Genomic DNA, 18,196 nt, shown 5'->3' with positions numbered 1-18,196 from the left:
ATCATGAGAACATAGTACTGTGTCAACTGTTTGGCCCAATCTCCCACCCACAAAACAAACTGTTTTTTCCAAACCATTTACTATTAAAAAAAAATAGTACTTTTGCAGTCTTTGAAAATAAAAGATATGCAACAATGGAAAGGGTTTTATTACACAGCCACATGGAATCTAACAGCATATCAATAAATTATGTATTTTTTTCCTCACTGAAAATGTTTGTGCCAGCTATTCCTTGAAATGAGATGTGAAATACTCTACTATCTAGCAATTTACCTCAAAAGTAAAGAATTCCTAACCTGAAAATATAAGTCAGTTCTTGTATAAATTCATGATATAATAGTAATGTTGCTTAAAACCAGTAATATCAGAATTTTTACAAAAGAGAAGGCAGAAGGAAAAAGAAGAAAGCCTCATTTACCTATAGGAGTTAGGGTCTTGGTGCTCCTGTATCTGTATATCTGAAAAGAAAGCATCATCTTCTTCTTCATCACTATGAATGCTTTCATCAGAATCGTATATAACTCCACTATCAGACAAAGGGAGAAACGGCTGCAATGAAATGTGAAGTTATTTTTGAATGTTTAATTGGGTTATTTTTATCCTAACTTAAATATGAACATTTAAAGTGGTGTCAATCTAAATTAAAATTTTCTTTTGGAAATGATACTAGACCTGAGAAAGTCAAGAAACCAAGTTAAAACTCTCAGATTCAATAACAGCTACATACAACACAAATATTTTTTAAATTAATAGTCTATTTCTTATATATCAGCAATAACTAGTTCAAAAACTCTGAAGAAAAAAAAGTAATTAAGAAACATAATACCAAAGGAAAAACTTAATGAAAACTGTGAGAGCTACGGTGAAGGAAATTACAAATCCCTTTAAAATCTAAATAAGGAAACTGAAGCATTAATAATGACTCTTTAATTTATGTGTTTTAGGTAACTGCAATAAAAATTTCCATAGGGATTTCTTTTCCTTTATTGAAACTTGATAATGACTGTGAAGTTCACAGTGTAGAAAAAATAGGTAAGATTAGCTGAGAAATCTGTCTAAAGTGAAAGATAAGGTTTCTTAGTGGATATTAAAATCAATAATTAAAGCAAGTGCAGTCTAGCAATTGATCGATGGAAAAATATAGTCCAAGAAGAGTATATAAATAAGAAATTAATGTGTGACAAAGGTAACATCTTAAGTTGTTGGGAGGGAAGGAAGGACAACTACTTGTAAGGGTGAGAAGAGAGGATAAGGAGGGCACCAAAGTCTGACTCTCGCTTCACTCTAGATGAACAGGAGTTAAGTTAAAAAGAATGAGGAGGAGGAGAAGGAGGGAACAAAGGAAGAGGAGAAGATAACAAAAACAAACATTTATTAGTGGGAAGAACTTCACTTAAAAACAATGTAACATCATTTTATAAAAGTATGGATAGACATGACTAAATAAACTTCCTAAAACTTCTGTATGTTAAAAACACAAACAAAATTAAAAGGCAAATAAGCTGGAAAAAGTATCACAAGTAAGATAAATTGCTAATATCCTTAAAAAATAGTTCATTAAAAGTAAGAAAAATATTACAGTTCTAATAGATAATTTAGTTAAGAACATGAACAGTCAGTTCCTCAAAGTAGAAAACCTAATGGCTGTAGATTCATTAACATTTTTATATCACTAACAGGAATAAAAATTTAACCAAATTAACAAAAATGAAAAAGGAATACTTAATGAGAGCAAAGTCAAATGTGTGCTCACTATTCTCAGAGTATAAATCAGTAATCTGGAGATATATATATCAAAAGCCTTTGACCCAGTACTTCTTAATTACATAATCAGAATGTGAATAGGCTTTTCAAAAAAGACTATTAATCTCAGCATTATTTATAAAAATGAAAAAATAAATGTAGCAAAAAGCTAATAGGAAAATGGCTATGTAAACTATAACATACTCATCAAACTGAATAGTTATTTCACATGATTCACATTTTGAGATAGATTCTTAATACCTAATTTTTGATAATTTAAAAAAATTCAACATTTGATCAGCTAAGTCAAAATGTGATCCTTTAAAAGGACATACTGTCTATGCAGCAACAGCTCCAAAGTATTTTATAACTTTTATATCTGAAGCAGCCTTACCAGAAAAGAGAAAATCTAGAATTGACAAAGTAGTACTTTTAAGACTTCAAAATGATAAATGATTTTAACGAACAAAATTGGCCTCAAACTAATAAACTTAAAATCTGCAGGGCAAATAAAAATGCCCCCTTCCTTTTGAAACTCCTTCCCACCTGCCACCACATCCCACCCCTCTAGGTTATCACAGAGCACCAGTTTGAGCTCCCTGCACCATACAGCAAATTCCTACTGACTATCTATTTTACGTATGGTAATATGTTTCAATACTACTCTCTCCATTCATTCTACCCTCTTCTTCACTCACTGCATCCACAAGCCCATTCTCTGTGTCTCCACTGCTGCCCTGCAAATAGGTTCATCAGTAACATCTTTCTAGATTCCATACACATGCATTAATACAAGATATTTTTCTCTTTCTGACCTACTTCACACTGTAAAGTAGGCTCCAGGTCCATCCACCTCACTAGAACTGACTTGTATGTGCTCCTTTTTATGACTAAGTAATATTCCATTGTATGTATGTACCACAACTTCTTTATCCATTCATCTGTCGATGGATATCTAGGTTGCTTCCATGTCCTGGCTATTGTAAGTAGCGCTGCAGTGAACACTGGTGTACAAGTATCTTTTTCAATCATGGTTTTCTCAGGGTATATGCCCAGTAGTGGGACTGTTGGGTCATATGGTAGTTTATTTCCTAGTTTCTTAAGGGATACTGTTTCTCTATAGAGTCTGTACCAATTGATATTCCCACTAACAGTGTAGGAGGGTCCCCTTTTCTCCACACCCTCTCCAGTGCTCATTGTTTGAAGACTTTTTGATGATAGCCATTCAGACTGATGTGAGATGATACATCACTGGAGTTTTGATTTGCATTATAAAATTTCCAGCAGATCCTTGCTTCAAGCCCTTGACATTTGAAATAGTTGGATACTTGATTAGGAAATTTCACTTGATTCCAGAATTATAAAAATCTCAGCTTTATAAAATGTATCTATTCATGGAGGTAATTTCTCTAATTTGGGATCAAAATATAAAATGTTTACACAGGATAACTGCAGTGGATTAAAATATTCAATACATAAAACACGTTTAAATCCATAATAACAAAAGTCACTTGCTTCCTCTGAAGGATGCTAGAAAATCAACTCATCACTTTGAAAACTGGTACAAAAAGCAAAGAATAAGCATTTATCCTGTATTTCTCTTTCAAAATGCACTTCAGGTTAATCAAATAGGATGAAAAGGAAGCATTTCAGCAAATAAATAAAACTCCCCAAATTTACGATAATGGACTCAGGCAAAGATCATCAATTAACATCCCGAAAAAGAATGTTTCCTGATGGAAATACACAAAACCACCTATGAAGTAATCCTGTACTCCCTTTTCCCTATCTAATCAGAGTGGAATCTGATAATGTCTCTAAATTTAACTCTCACTTTACAGAAAAACAGAAAATAAGAGGAATATGGTCAAAAGACCAAACACAGGGATGCCATCAGCAAGCCACTGAAAAATTTTAAATGACAAATTTTGGGGCAAAAAAGGGGCAGAGGTAAATTTAACAAAGTGAGGTGGGGTAGAACCTACAGATTAAAAGAGACTTAAGACATATCAACCAACTGTAATACATGAATCTTCCTGGATCCTGATTTAACAAACCAACCGTTCAAAAACACTTAAGGTATAATGGAGATAACATTCTCTGGATACCTGATATTAAAGAACCGTGTGTATGTGTGTATGTAAATGTGAGTGTGTGTTTATGCGTGTGTCTGTGTGAGAGAGAGAGAATGCTCGTGTGTTACTGACTCAAAACTCTTCTTTTTAAAAAATACATAATGAAATATTTATGAATGAAATTTCATGTTTGGATTTGCTCCCAGACAATCTTGGGAGTGGGAAGAATTATTACACAACAGAGGTAAAGAAGGAAACCTATCAACAGAATGTGAAGTGCTCAAAAAACCAAGTGCAGAAAGCACACACCCGGCACTGTACAAAGTGGGACGCTGTAGGATCCAGTCACCATGAGAATTCCGATCCCCAGAGAAGTTCCCTCTGCTTTGGAGAAACAGGTATGTCATGGGGCCCCAAGAAACCCATGGTCTGATGAAACTCTCAAATATCCATCCACCTTCTCCTGCTCTAATTTCATGCTGACCAAGGTAACTACTGATAATCAGAAGGGATGCTAGATGGTAGATGCAAGTATTCCAGTCCCTAGAAAAGGATGATGCTGATTATATGTTAGTAAACTGAGTTCTGGTTTATACCTAAGTCCCATATGATTTTAATTTGTCTCAACCATATCAAGTGTCTGATTCCTGAATGACTATTCAGCTTCTGGAGTTGAGAGATGAAATGTCTAAACTATGGTGATTCAACCCAAAAGCTGCCCCACCATTCCTATGTTATACAAACAGACACACATAAAGCATGTGTTCCTCAGGCCCCTTACCTTTGCAACAAAATAATCCCACATACTAAGTTCAGGAGGAATAAACTTTTCTTTGTAAGATGGTCTTTCTGCAGGCACAGGTGGTGGGGTAGTGTCCTTTACAGGTCTTCCAGGGACCAGCATTCGCATGTTAAACCTCCTACGGTGTTTATCTATGTCTTCAGAAGGAACAGGAGGTGCTGAATTTAAAGACAGGAAAAAAAAAATCCCATTCTTATTTTCCATTATTAAATCAAAGAGTTAACCTTTCTTTTCAGCCTTGAAAAGAACATTCTTGCCATGTTTTTAGTTTACACTAAATTACTTGTATCTGTGCTTGTAAACTTCTCTAGTCATTGCATCAGTTTTCCAGCAATCATGACAGAGATGCAGATGAGGATAGACTATAAAAGATTAACTTGCAATGAAGCAGCCTACCTGCCATTAATATACAGAATAAGGATTCAAGCAATTTATATACAATGTATCAAATAAATAATGTATATTCAACAACTAGTAAAGAGAGCACGTGAGGGATTATTTCTAGCTATGCTGTTCAAGAAAGATTCACTGAATGAGTATGTAGGATATAAAGCATGCCTTAAAAGAAAAGCAGAGGCTCAACGTGAAAAGAGGAAGTTGACACCAGAAACAAATGACCAATGGCTTGGCTAAATAAGGAATAATTTTCTTTTGCGAGACAGGTGGTCAGAGAGGTGAGTAACAAGGATACTCTGGAGTTAGGCATGGACTAGCCTGTGGATAGAAAGCTGGGAGTTCATTCTGTGGGCCATTCTCATGAAGGCATCTTGAATGAGGCACATCATGAGGTAAAGTCTGCACGATCAATGAGGATGGAAGGGTCTGAACTAGTACAGTGGGTGGTAAAGACTGAAAGGAAGGGTTAAATGTGAGAAATACATAAAAGGAATATCAAAAGGATTCAGGACTAATTGGATATGAATAGCCAGGAAGAAGTCAGCCTGGTCCTCTCCTGAGTCTCCCTGTCACAGAAAATGATAATTCTATCTCAAGTTCTCTTTGATGAACATGACCACTTTTCCCTCTGTCCATCACTAGGCTACAGCACTTTTATCTTTTTTTAATTGAGGTGGAATTTACATAAAGTTAACCATTTTACAGTGTACAGTTCAGTGGCATTTAGTACATTCATACTGTTGTGCAACCAACATCACTATCTAGTTGCAAAGCATTCTCACCACACCAAATGAAAACCCCACACTAATCAAACAATCACTCCCCATTCCTCCCTCCCCCTAGCCCATGGCAACCACCAATATGTTTTCTGTCTCTATGGATTTACCTATTCTGAATATTTCATATAAATGGAAGCATGCACTGTGTGACCTTTTGTGTCTGGCTTCTTAAACTGAGCATCGTATCTTTAAGGTTCATGCTGGTTATAGCATGTGTTAATATTCACTCTTTTTTATGCTGAATTACATTCCATTGTACTTATATACCACATTTTGTTTACCCATTCACTCTTGATGGTAACCCACAACTATCTTTCTTTTGGGAGAAGACTTTTTTTTTTTTTCCCATTTTAACAATGTTATGTTGGTTTCAGCCATACAACAACGCAAATCAGCCATAACTATACATACATACCCTCCCTCCCTAGCCTCCCTCCCCTCCCCCATCCCATCCCTCCAGGTCATCACAGAGCACCAGAGTGGGCTCCCTGTGCTACACAGCAGCTTCTCACCAGCCATCCATCTTACACCTGATGGTGTATATATGTTGGTGCTACTTTCCCCATTTGTTCCACTCTCCCCCTCCCTTACTGTGTCCACAAGTCCATTCTCTATATCTGCATCTCCATTCCTTCCCCGGAAATAGGTTCATCAATAGCATTTTTCTAGACTTCATACATATGTGTTAATATACTGTATTTGTTTTTCTCTTTCTGACTTACTCCACTATGTATAATGGGCTCTAGGTTCATCCACCTCACTAGAACTGATTCAAATTCGTTCTACACAATTATCTTTTAAGTAGGCTATTCCCACAGCCTCCCACATGGGCTCCCTACTTTTATTCTTTCACACAGACTATTTTCCACACAGCAGTTAGAGTGGGTCTTTTGAACATCTAAATCAGATTACATCATTCTTTCACTTAAAACCCTCCAGTAGTTTCCTATCTTCCTTTAGAATAACAGTGATTAATAAATGACCCATGACACCCTAAGTGACCTTGCCCCCAGTTACTAATCTCATCTCTGACCACACTCCCCGGCTCAGGATAGCCATCTGGCCAGCACGACAGTTCCTGGAAAAAGTCAAATTAGTCCAACCTCATGACTTTTGCACTCACTTCTCCATCTGCCTGAAATGCTCTGGCCCCAGATATCTGCACAATCTGATCCCTGACTTCCCTAGGACTCTGATCAAATGTCATCTAATCAGAAATGTGTCTTCTGACCACCCTAACTAAACTCTTCCCACACCCTTTTCTCTCATCATTCTCTGTCTACTACTGTTATATTTTTATTATAGTTCTTACCATACCTGAAATACTGTCATTTGTTAATTGTGTGTTTACCTCTACTAGGTGTAAGCTTCATGAAAGTATGTTTGTCTGTTTTGTTCACCATACCCCAAAAGCCTGGAATATGGCAGGTGTAAGTGAATGTAAACATGAATATGTCCTCAGAGGTTTAAGCATGATGATTTGATGAGTGAATTACCATGAAACAATAATAGAAAACTCAGGAAGAGAAAAGAAGTGATTTGGGAGCAAAACTTTTAAATTTACAGTGGATTACAACTGGACAGGAAGATGGAGATGAGTCATTCACATGGAACAGGAGTGGAGACAATGGGAGTTGTTAAGATTATCTCCCTTTCTTTGACTTACATGGGAACTTATTCATTTGATTCCATCTTGGGCACCAAGGACACAGGTCAGTGTGCCTTTAGCTAGTGGCTCTCTGAGCCACTATCTCATCATCTGTAACATGACCATGTCTATGGATGAATTAAGACAGACAATTTCTGTGTTACAGCACCAAGGTGGAAAACTTTCTGATGGCATCAGTCTGTATCTTACCATCCTACCATCTTAAAAAGTGGGCTAAAAATATATTCTCATCCATAAGAAAAAAAAATGGAATTCAAAAATCATGTGCATGATTGGAACAGCCTTAGTATGACCATGAACTTAATCTGAAGCCAACTACTGGTATACTCTTAAAGAACTATGAGGATTTATCTAAATCTTCTCTACTTAAAAACCTTTTTAAAACATTTTAAAAATAAGTGTGATATCTTAAAATAAAAGCTGAGAAAAAATGTGGGTTGCAAAAAAAATAATTCTCAATATTTCTACCTTTTAAACAAATACATTGCTAAAGAAAGTTCTAAAGAATATTGACTAGGATACAAATTAGCTTACTATTCCACAGTTAAGAAATCTTTAACTTTTCATGCTATGTTACAGATAACACCCTAAATGCTTTTACTTACTTCAATCAATAAACCTTGAGTATTTTTCTTATGTATGCCTATATATCATGGCAATGAGTTCAGACCTAATTCAACTTTGTGTAGTAAGGAAAGTCCAAAAATTTTAGCCCAGTTATTTATGATAATGATGAAAACTTAAGAAAGCTTTTATAAACTCAAAATCACCATGATAAACTATAAAAAAATAAAAACTATCCTTTTCCATGACCTCATTCCTCAAAACTATCTCCTCACTTAACTTTACCTTTCCTTTTTTCTTTTTTATTCTTTTCAAATTTATCAAAAAATGTTAAAACTGAAACTGTACTCTTTATTCTAATATGAGATTAGCTATTTATTATTCTAAGAGTGATTATACATTAAACATCACTGATTTTCAAAACAAAAATTCTTAAAACATTTTAAAAAATCTTTAACTTTCATATAAGAAACTATTTATACTTATATACATTATTGTTATCAAATTTATCTTACCTGAAATATTTTCAGATTGTCTTTGAGGCTTCACAACAAGTTTCACACCTCCTCCAAAAACAGCAGCCCACATTCGATTGTTTAATGGGTGGGCTGCAAGTCGAAACAATTCATTGGAGGAATTTGTGGCAAGAGCATGTATCAATAAACTTAAGTACACTGCGACAACAGCTTCACACAACAAAACGTTCAATTTTGGCTGGTCTTCATCTTGGGCTGAACTCAAGAGATTAATAAGTGAACTCACACCTGGAGGGTAGATAATATTAAAAGAAGTGTATCAGCATAAAGCTCCAGAAGGGAAACAAATCCAAATCTGCAATTAAACCACAATTATGTATCTACATTATACTATATATATAGTATCAATAACACACATGGATATATATCTCTCTCTCTCTCCATGGTTTTAGTCCATTTATGCATGCATGCTCAGTTGCTTCAGTCATGTCCAACTCTGCGACCCTATGGACTGTAACCATCAGGCTCCTCTGTCCATGAGATTTCCCAGGCAAGAATATTGGACTGGGTTCCCATTTCCTTCTCCAGGGGATCTTTCCAACCCAGGGATTGAACCCAGATCGCTTACATCTTCTGCAAAGCAGGAGATTCTGGGTTCAACTGTCGAGTCAGGAAGATTCCTGGAGAAGGAAATGGGAAACCACTTGAGTATTCTTGTCTGGAAAATCCCATGGACAGAGGAGACTGGCGGGCTATAGTCCACAGAGTCACAAGAGTTGGACACAACTTAGTGACTAAATCACCATCCATAGTTTGAACAACAAAATAAATGATAGAAATGGTTTATAACCTACAGAATAAAACAAGAATCCATTCATCCACACTGAAATAACAAATGAGTGAATAAATAAAAAGAAGAGAAAGCTCTTCCTTACAGCACAACTTCAACTAATAGGTAAAAGGAAGCATAGAATTAGAAAATCACCACTGAGTAATCTCCACAGTTATATTTGATTCAGGCAGGAGTCATCACTGAACGTTATAATTAGCGGGTAAAAGTATGACATTTTACACAATCCTCTAACACTCTCTTCAAAAGATACTTATGAATTGCAAAGGAGAATAATTTTACAGAGGAGAAATCTGGCAGAAACTACCACACAAAGTGATCAAAGTTAATGGCACCAGTGCTGGGACCAAAGTGGCATCATGTGCCTCTTGCTATTTTGCACTGAGAAGGGTACAATCTCTTTTCATAACCTGAATCTAATATTAACATCAGAAAAACCCAAACATAAGAACATTCTAAAAAATAATTGGCTAGTACTCTTTGAAAGTATCAAAGTGATGAGAGACAAATAAAGGAAGACTGCATATTAGAGGAGATTCATGAGACAATACAATTAAGAATACAACATGGAAGACCTCAGTGAGATGACAGGTGAAAACTGTCAAAAAAAAAAAAAAAAACTTACAGGTTAGACAACAGTATTGTATTAATATTTAGAAGCTGAATTTCCTTAACATATCCTGAATTTTGGTAACAATGTTACATTTAATAAGAGAATGCCTATTTTTAGGAAAGGTAACTGATGTATGTAAAGGGGCATCATGTCTACAACTTATCCTCAAATATTTCAGAAAAAAGTATACATATATACACACAGACACACAACAAGTGAGGGAGAGTGGAAAAATGAATGATAAGGCAAGTATGTTAAAATGTCTATGCTGGGAAGTTTGGGTGAACATTATACAAAAATTCTTTGTACCATTTTTAAAACTTTTACAAGTTTGAAATTACTTCAATAAAAAGTCAAAACAACAAAGTTTTGAGAAACTTACGTATAAAAGAATTTTAAAAACACACTCTCTGAGTCTGTCACTTCCTTTACTGCCCCTCTTTACAGAGATCATTAACATGTAATCACAGATATAGATTAAGAGTAGAAATTTATAAAACTACAGTAAAAATTAAATGACATGGCAAATGAGGAAAGGATGCTGAGAGTAGAGGTTTGAAACAACTGATACAGACAGTGAGAAAGAGCTAACCAGAGGAAAAGGACCGGCAGACACCACGACGTATGTGTCACAGAATGGTCACTCCTGGCCTACATATATACCAACACTCTTGAGAATAACTGTATTCTGATACATCTGTGAAAAGACCTGTGTGATACTGGCTCTCTAAGACTCTAACTCAGGATGTCTAAGGATAAGAAATACAATGTGCTCACCCTTAGGAAGGATGTTAAACCTTGCTTTTTTTATGCTGGTCAGCACAGCTGGTTTTTGAAGCCTTAACTTTCTGAATCTTCAGACAACATTACAGTACTTAAGAATTTCTAATCCATGGCAGAAAACATCATCAAAAACAAACAAATAAAAAGTGATTCACCAAATTCACAAACAACAACAATCAGGGAACCAGTTAGTAGTTTTGTAAAAACGAGTTGCCAAATAGAAAATTAAAACAAAAATAAAGACAGCACTCGAGTTCTCACCGGGCCATTGAGCAGGAGAAGAATTTGGTGTTGCATGTTCTTCAATGCTTTCTGTCCTTAGTCTTCGACGATCACTTAAAAGAAGCCCTTGATAAGCCATTCCTGTAAACTGGTTTCCTTCTGTTTGACTGCCAAACCAAACAAAATTGCATTATTTATCGTCCACAGAGGTAACAAGCAATTATACCTTAAATACACTTTTAAAATAACTATAGCAAAAACAAAACTCTTAAAACTGAATTCAATGCTCCAATAAGTTATTTCAGAAAGTTCTTTAAATTAGTTACAAATATTTATTGATAGCTTTTTAAAACAAAATAGGAAATGTTCTATTTGGGCAGAAGACATTTAGTCTTTAAAACCTTTCCCAAATGCCGCTTAAAACTTAAAAACCTTTTCTATATTCACTTATCTGTATTTTAAAAGTCTGCTGTAAGGAGATTACTGTTGGTACTAGGAATATCAGAAAGTTTCAGCAACTGTTTTGTTGCATTTCTTAGTCCTGCCAAGTTGTACAAGCTCAATTCTGAATAAAAAGGTCAACTAAAATCTGCAGGAAACTATTTTAGAAAAACCTAATCCTAAAGTCAAATATGCCCAAATATTTACTTCCCTCATCTTTCTGGAGTGGGGGAAATACAAAAGAAGAAAATAAATCTGACTTCTCAGAGAGTCAATCACAGCCTAAGAACTAGAAAAGATATATTTAAACAAAATGTATTTGGATTCTCATCTGGCACCATTTTAAGCAGTGACTGATATCAAACAAATTGTCTTTGATCATTAAGGTAATCACTGTCAACTAAATAAATTCTTTTTCTTATTTAAACTTCCAAATCTTGAGAGTTAACTTAGTCATGGCCTTACTAGGCTAACATCAGAGTTAGGCCATTTTGAGAGAGTTAACTCCTTAGGCAATAATAGTCTTCCCATAAGAGGCTGCTGAATTTATAAGAAAAAAAAATCTAGATACATGTTTAATATACATTCAATGTGATTCTATTTATATTACAAACTTTTCATTTATTAACATAATTCATTTAAGTCTAGGTCATCTTTCTGACTGATTCAATTTCTTACTACTTATATTGCCCTGCTCATTAAAATATAAAGTATACACTGATCAAGGCAATTAGACATTTAACAAAAATTCAAACCATTACATCTGTTGATATCACTTTTAAAGACTGATACAAAATAGGTAAGTAAAATTGATTTTAACAATTCAATGCTAGGAATGTACTTTATCATTTTTCAAAAGTTTTTCTTCTTTCAGCTAAAAAGCAAACAGGAACTAATCTAATGCTAAAGGAACAGTTCCTAAGGGAGAAAAAAATTAGAAAACTTCATATTATAAATTACTGTGGATAATGAATACTTCTTTTCTTGAAAACAAAAAGAAGATGATGATGATAATTTTCCTTTACTATCTGTCATTTTCCATTTGTCTCTGTTGTTACTAGGTGATTGCTAAACTAAACAATTATTTTCTCATTCTCATCTATTAAAGTACACATGGTGGTCATATTCCAGGATTTTTCAGTCCCTTGGAAGCAGAACCTTAATATAACTGTGGTACAGTTTAATGTTTTTGTTATATAAATACTATTTGGGTGATTTTTTTTTTTTACCTGTAGCTATGACTGTCACATAATGCTTGGTAAATTGATGCAGACAGTGATGCTGCTAGTGAATGAAGTGTGTGCACCTAAAACCAAAACAGCCACAATTACATTTTGTACTGATATTTCTACAAACAGTAGTAGGTTAAAGATCAGAAAATATCCAAGAAACTAGTAGTATCATAAATAAGACTAGATCCTACATGAGACTACTAACTCTGCCTTAAAGCTTCTAAAATAATACTCACCTAATTTAATATGCATGCTTACAACAAAGTTAATTGATTTATATACATATTTATCAAATATTTGTCACTGTGGGCCTGCCATTTTGCAGGCCTTGAGCAAAGTGTCAGCGTTCACATTGCTGGGACTGTTCTAGCCTGCTAATGAATAGCTTAAATAGTAATACTCAAAAAAAACAGAACCAAAATTAGCAGATAATTTTCAGAGCTTTTATTTAAACTTGCCTTATGAAATTCCCCTTGATGAAACTAAAGAACTGATCTTATCAATAATAATGAATTAAATGTTTAGAAAATGTATCAATCACTGTGTGAAATGGTTAATTTTCCAGAAAGCAAGACATCCACTTAGAAGTAATGCAGTCTGAAAATTTTAAATTTTGATAGTTTAAAAAATTATCAATATAATATAAAAACCTACAATGCCATGCTAAATCAACACTTTGACTCATACAATCTTAAAATCTGAAGGGATCTTAGAAATAGTTTCATACTTTTTCAAAGCTTAACCAAATTTCTAGGTACTAGAAATGTTAACTTAGATTAAATTATATGTTAACTTAATTATAAGCATTTGAATGAATTTTCTACTTTTCCATATGCACCTATCAAATAATTTAAGTCATCTCAACAGGGGCTTCCCCAGGTCATGCCAGTGGTAAAGAACATGCCTGACAACACAGGAGATGCAAGAGACAGGGGCTCGATCCCCGGGTCAGGAAGATCCCCAGAGGAGGGCATGGCAACCCACTCCAGTGTTCTTGTCTGCAAAATCTCATGGACAGAGGAGCCTGGTGGGCTCCGGTCCATACAGTCGCGAAGAGTTGGACACACCTGAAGCGACTTAGCATGCATGCAATAGGATGATATGACCAGTAAATCTTGGGTTCTTTGGAAGCACACATTACCAGAGACTGAATGTGCATTTCATACAAAAAAAATTTAAAAGAAAAACTGCTGGGGAACTGAAATGACAGCCACTGGAACTGGAAAAAGCACAGGACAAATACACTTAGGCTAGCACAGAGGAAGTTTGATCAACTCTCCAGATCCTGCCATCCTCCCTAGGGTTTCTTAGCATCTACCTGCTTTTACGTTTTCAGCATAGGATATAGTTTTAATTGGGGGTAGTTAATTCTGTATATTGTCACCCTGCTTATTTAATTTATATGCACAGTACGTCATGAGAAACGCTGGGCTGGAGGAAGCACAAGCTGGAATCAAGATTGCCGGGAGAAATATCAATAACCTCAGATACACAGATGACACCACCCTTATGGCAGAAAGTGAAGAACTAAAAAGCCTCTTGATGAAAGTGAAAGAGGAGAGTGAGAAAGTTGGCTTAAAGCTCAACATTCAGAAAACTAAAATCATGGCATCTGGTCCCATCACTTCATGGCAAATAGGTGGGGAAACTGCGGAAACACTGGCTGACTTTATTTTTTGGGCTCCAAAATCACTGCAGATGGTGACTGCAGCCATGAAATTAAAAGATGCTTACTCCTTGGAAGGAAAGTTATGACTAACCTAGACAGCATATTAAAAAGCAGAGACATTACTTTGCCAACAAAGGTCCATCTAGTCAAGGCTATGGTTTTTCCAGTGGTCATGTATGGATCTGAGTTGGACTATAAAGAAAGCTGAGCGCCAAAGAATTAATGCTTTTGAACTGTGGTGTTCGAGAAGACTCTTGAGAGTCCCTTGGACTGCAAGGAGAGCCAACCAGTCCATCCTAAAGGAGATCAGTCCTGGGTGTTCACTGGAAGGACTGATGTTGAAGCTCAAACTCCAATACTTTGGCCACCTGATGTGAAGAACTGACTCATTGGAAAAGCCCCTGATGCTGGGACAGATGGAAGGTAGGAGGAGAAGGGGACGACAGAGGATGAGATGGTTGGATGGCATCACCGACTCCATGGAGATGAGTTTGAGTAAACTCCAGGAGTTGGTGATAGACAGGGAGGCCTGGCATGCTGTCATCCATGGGGTCGTGAAGAGTCGGACACGACTGAGTGACTGAACTGAACTGAATTCTCTCCACATTCTCATTACCCTGAACTACTGCAAGTTTCCAACAAAACAAAATCCTCAGGCAGATAGCAATGAGAGTACTTTCGCTGGGACTATTTCTAATCAATCATGGTTTCCCCCAAGATACTCCTTGAACTTACATTTTCATAATATCCCAGCATGTAAGGAACAATTATAAATATTTCTACATAATGATTCATTTAAAGGAGATGGGGATCCAAAGGAATATGTGGTAAGAATACTATATAGAAAATGAATTAATTTTTACCAAAAAAGTATCTACCTGTCTCAAAGGAAGACAGTAATTTTTCCACAAGTAAGAAGAAACTATTACATTAGATTCAGGTGTACAGCATGGTGGTTCAATATTTTTACAGATAATTCTAAAATAATGGCTATGTTTTCCTGTGCTATATCTTTGTTGCTTAATTATTTTACACTATTTTACACTTAGTTGTTTATATCTCTTAACTCCCTACCCCTAACGTGCTCCCATACACATATGCATACTTTGTTAACCACTGAGTTGTTTCCTACGTCTGTGAGTCCATTTCTATTTTGTTACATACAGTCATTTACTTTTTTGATTCCACATATAAGTGATAACATAAGAGTATTTGTCTTTCTATCTGACTTATTTTACTTAGCATAATATTCCATCCAATGTGGCAAATGGCAGAATTTCAAGAATGCTTCCTTTCAAATTATATTCATTGGACAAACAGTCTTGAACTGATCAGACTTAAAAGGCAGCAAATAAGAATACTTTAAATATTTCTTCTACGTTCAAACCAGAAGAGAAGTATAACTTATTTACCTTCTCAGTGTGTACAATACCAAATTATCATAAACTTTACATTACCTTCACATCGTCAATACTGGGATGAGGTGGTGTTTTCATCTGAACAATAGTATAGAGTATATCATGGATGTGATTATTTAAGTACAATACAGGATTAGCTATGACTGTTTTTGTTGAAGCAATACTTGCTGAAAGCAGAGGTAGGGTGGTAGGCAGTGGTAGTGGAGACTGGAGCTGCTTCACTGTAGTTTCCTGTGAGTGACAGTAGGTTATTTTTTCCAAAGCGGTTAAAATGAAGGAGAAAAAAAGCAATTAAAAGTTATATGATAAAAATACTGGCAGTAAACATTTGAGTAAAAGCAATATGTTTATGTACTTGCTCATTCTACAAAAACTGGCGTACCAGGTACTATGCGAGATGCAGAAGGTATAGAGATGAGTTTGACACAGCTGTGCTCTCAAGCTTTTAGCCTACTTCTATTTATCAAAACTTTTGTCTAAAAAGATGCATGCACAGTGTAAACATCTGCTTCTATGAACAGAGGAGCTGATCATGTTAAATTAACTGGTAGAAAGAGCTTTACTCTGTAAAGCTCTGTAATTTACTCTGTAAATTAAAGAGCTACTGAAATTATTAAAATAACCAAGATTGAGAACAAATATAAGGTTGATACCTGCTGTGATTCTTGTAGCAAGAATTTGAGCTCCATTCGTACTGAGGCCAGACCACCACCTTGGGCTCCGTGGAGGCTACAGTAACTAAGAAACACTCGAAGGAGGTCTTGGTTCTTGTGCAACCATGACTTCCGTCTTTCTGCATGCTCTCGTTTAGCCTGGAGTCTCCGCCTTTCTATCTGGTGCCGCTCATAGGAGCCAATATCTGGTTTGTCCACCATCTCTTCCTGATCTAGAAGATTACTGTCTCCTTTGGAATACATTTTACTGGCATATTCTTTAATAACTGATTCATGATTACATATTTCATGCAAGGCAGCAATTTCCTTTTCAAGCCAGTTGTAGAGCTGAAATCTGAGTTTTCCTCCATCTACTTCATAACCGGTAGCCAATGTTCTTAGTTCAGTCATAAGGATCTTTAAACAAGCTCTGAATTTTAGTTGTTCAGCAATCACATCAACTTCAGTATCACCTTCAAGATGATCCTCTTCCTGAGGGGTCAATAACACGTTAGGGTCTGGAGTTCTCTGATCTTCTTGTCTATCTTTTTCCCCAACATCTGTACTTTTCATTACTAAACCAATAGCATCTTCATCCTCTTCCTCTAAGGCACTATCATTCTCTTCACCCCAGTCAAGAGTAAGAGGTTCCTCTTCTATCCTTACCACTGGCTGACTCCAGTCAATCTGTGATGAAGTGACATTTGACCAATCAATACCAAAACTGCCATCACCGTCACTCAGAGTTTTTGATTCTGAAGGTACATCATCTATCTTTTTAGAAATGAAGTCAGGCTGATCTTTTTCTGAGGGTAAGGCAGATACTTTGGTAACTTTTGGAATTTTGGAGAGTACCTCCAAGGCTAAAACAGGGCATCCAACTTTAAAATGAGCATTTGCTGTAGTAAAGAATAATTTTCTTTCTATGAGGTTAATTTTATCAACAAAGTTCTTGTCAGTTTTGAGACCTACAGTTGCCAAAGTTCCTTCAGGGGAGACAAGGTTTCTTCGAATAAGCAAAGGATGAGTTCGAAGGTAGTTGTAGAAACTAAACACCATTGGGTTACAAGACTTGATGATAACTATAGAAATCAAACAGAGACAATCGCAAGGTATGATGTTAATTTGTAATTATGTTACAAAAGAATATAAAGTGTGTCAGCACTTCCTCAAAATAAAGGAAACTTAATTATTAACCCAGGATTAGTTAAACTGTGGTACATCCACACAATACAGCTGAAATTAAAATTTCCCTGTGATATCCAGAATATATTAAGTGAAAGAAGATGCAGAATTGTACATATAGTAAGCCATCTTTTATCTAAAAAATTAGAAAAATTAAAAACACATCTATACACACACACACATTTTTTAATAGAAAAAGAATACACAATTTTTTTTCAACTGGTCCCCCAAAAAGGGAGGGTAAAACAGGGTAGAAAGATGAGGAAGGATGATAGGTACCTCTAAAAATACCTTGATTTTATTTCAAAACCACTTAACATTTTATATAATTCTAAAAGGAAATTTACTTTTTAAAAATTTACAATAAAAGCAAAATTAAACAAATGATTCTTCACATCAAGCTGGTACCATAATCACAAGACAGGAACTAAAAAGTGACTTAAAAATAAGTAATATGACTGACCATCCTGAGTCAGATATACCATCAAAACAAAAAAAAAAAAAAAAAAAAAAAAGCTTAAACTGTTCTCAGTAACCATGCTGTTATGAAAATATCTGCATCATTACTTTGAAACTATTATATATATATACGTATATATATAACAGCAAATAATTATGTTAATATC

General features: G+C 35.4%; 1 protein-coding gene across 3 annotated transcripts in view; it reads right to left on the bottom strand.

Annotated features, from left to right (window-relative positions):
• Window positions 1-18,196, bottom strand: part of DMXL2 (Dmx like 2) — a 169,486-nt gene that overhangs the window by 16,146 nt on the left and 135,144 nt on the right. For all 3 annotated transcript variants that reach the window (XM_043471987.1, XM_043471988.1, XM_043471989.1), the window contains exons 24-30: window positions 16,386-17,467; window positions 15,772-15,963; window positions 12,643-12,719; window positions 11,012-11,139; window positions 8,544-8,792; window positions 4,600-4,778; window positions 419-549 (exon numbers count right to left, since the gene is read on the bottom strand). In XM_043471987.1, coding sequence (XP_043327922.1) covers window positions 419-549; window positions 4,600-4,778; window positions 8,544-8,792; window positions 11,012-11,139; window positions 12,643-12,719; window positions 15,772-15,963; window positions 16,386-17,467 — 2,038 coding nt within the window. The remainder of the gene's footprint in view (window positions 1-418; window positions 550-4,599; window positions 4,779-8,543; window positions 8,793-11,011; window positions 11,140-12,642; window positions 12,720-15,771; window positions 15,964-16,385; window positions 17,468-18,196) is intronic.

The sequence above is a fragment of the Cervus canadensis genome, chromosome 6 (assembly GCF_019320065.1).
Source record: "Cervus canadensis isolate Bull #8, Minnesota chromosome 6, ASM1932006v1, whole genome shotgun sequence".
Lineage (NCBI taxonomy): Eukaryota > Metazoa > Chordata > Mammalia > Artiodactyla > Cervidae > Cervus > Cervus canadensis.
The sequence above is the reverse complement of the archived record's forward strand: the minus strand, read 5'-3'. Positions and strand labels throughout refer to the sequence as shown.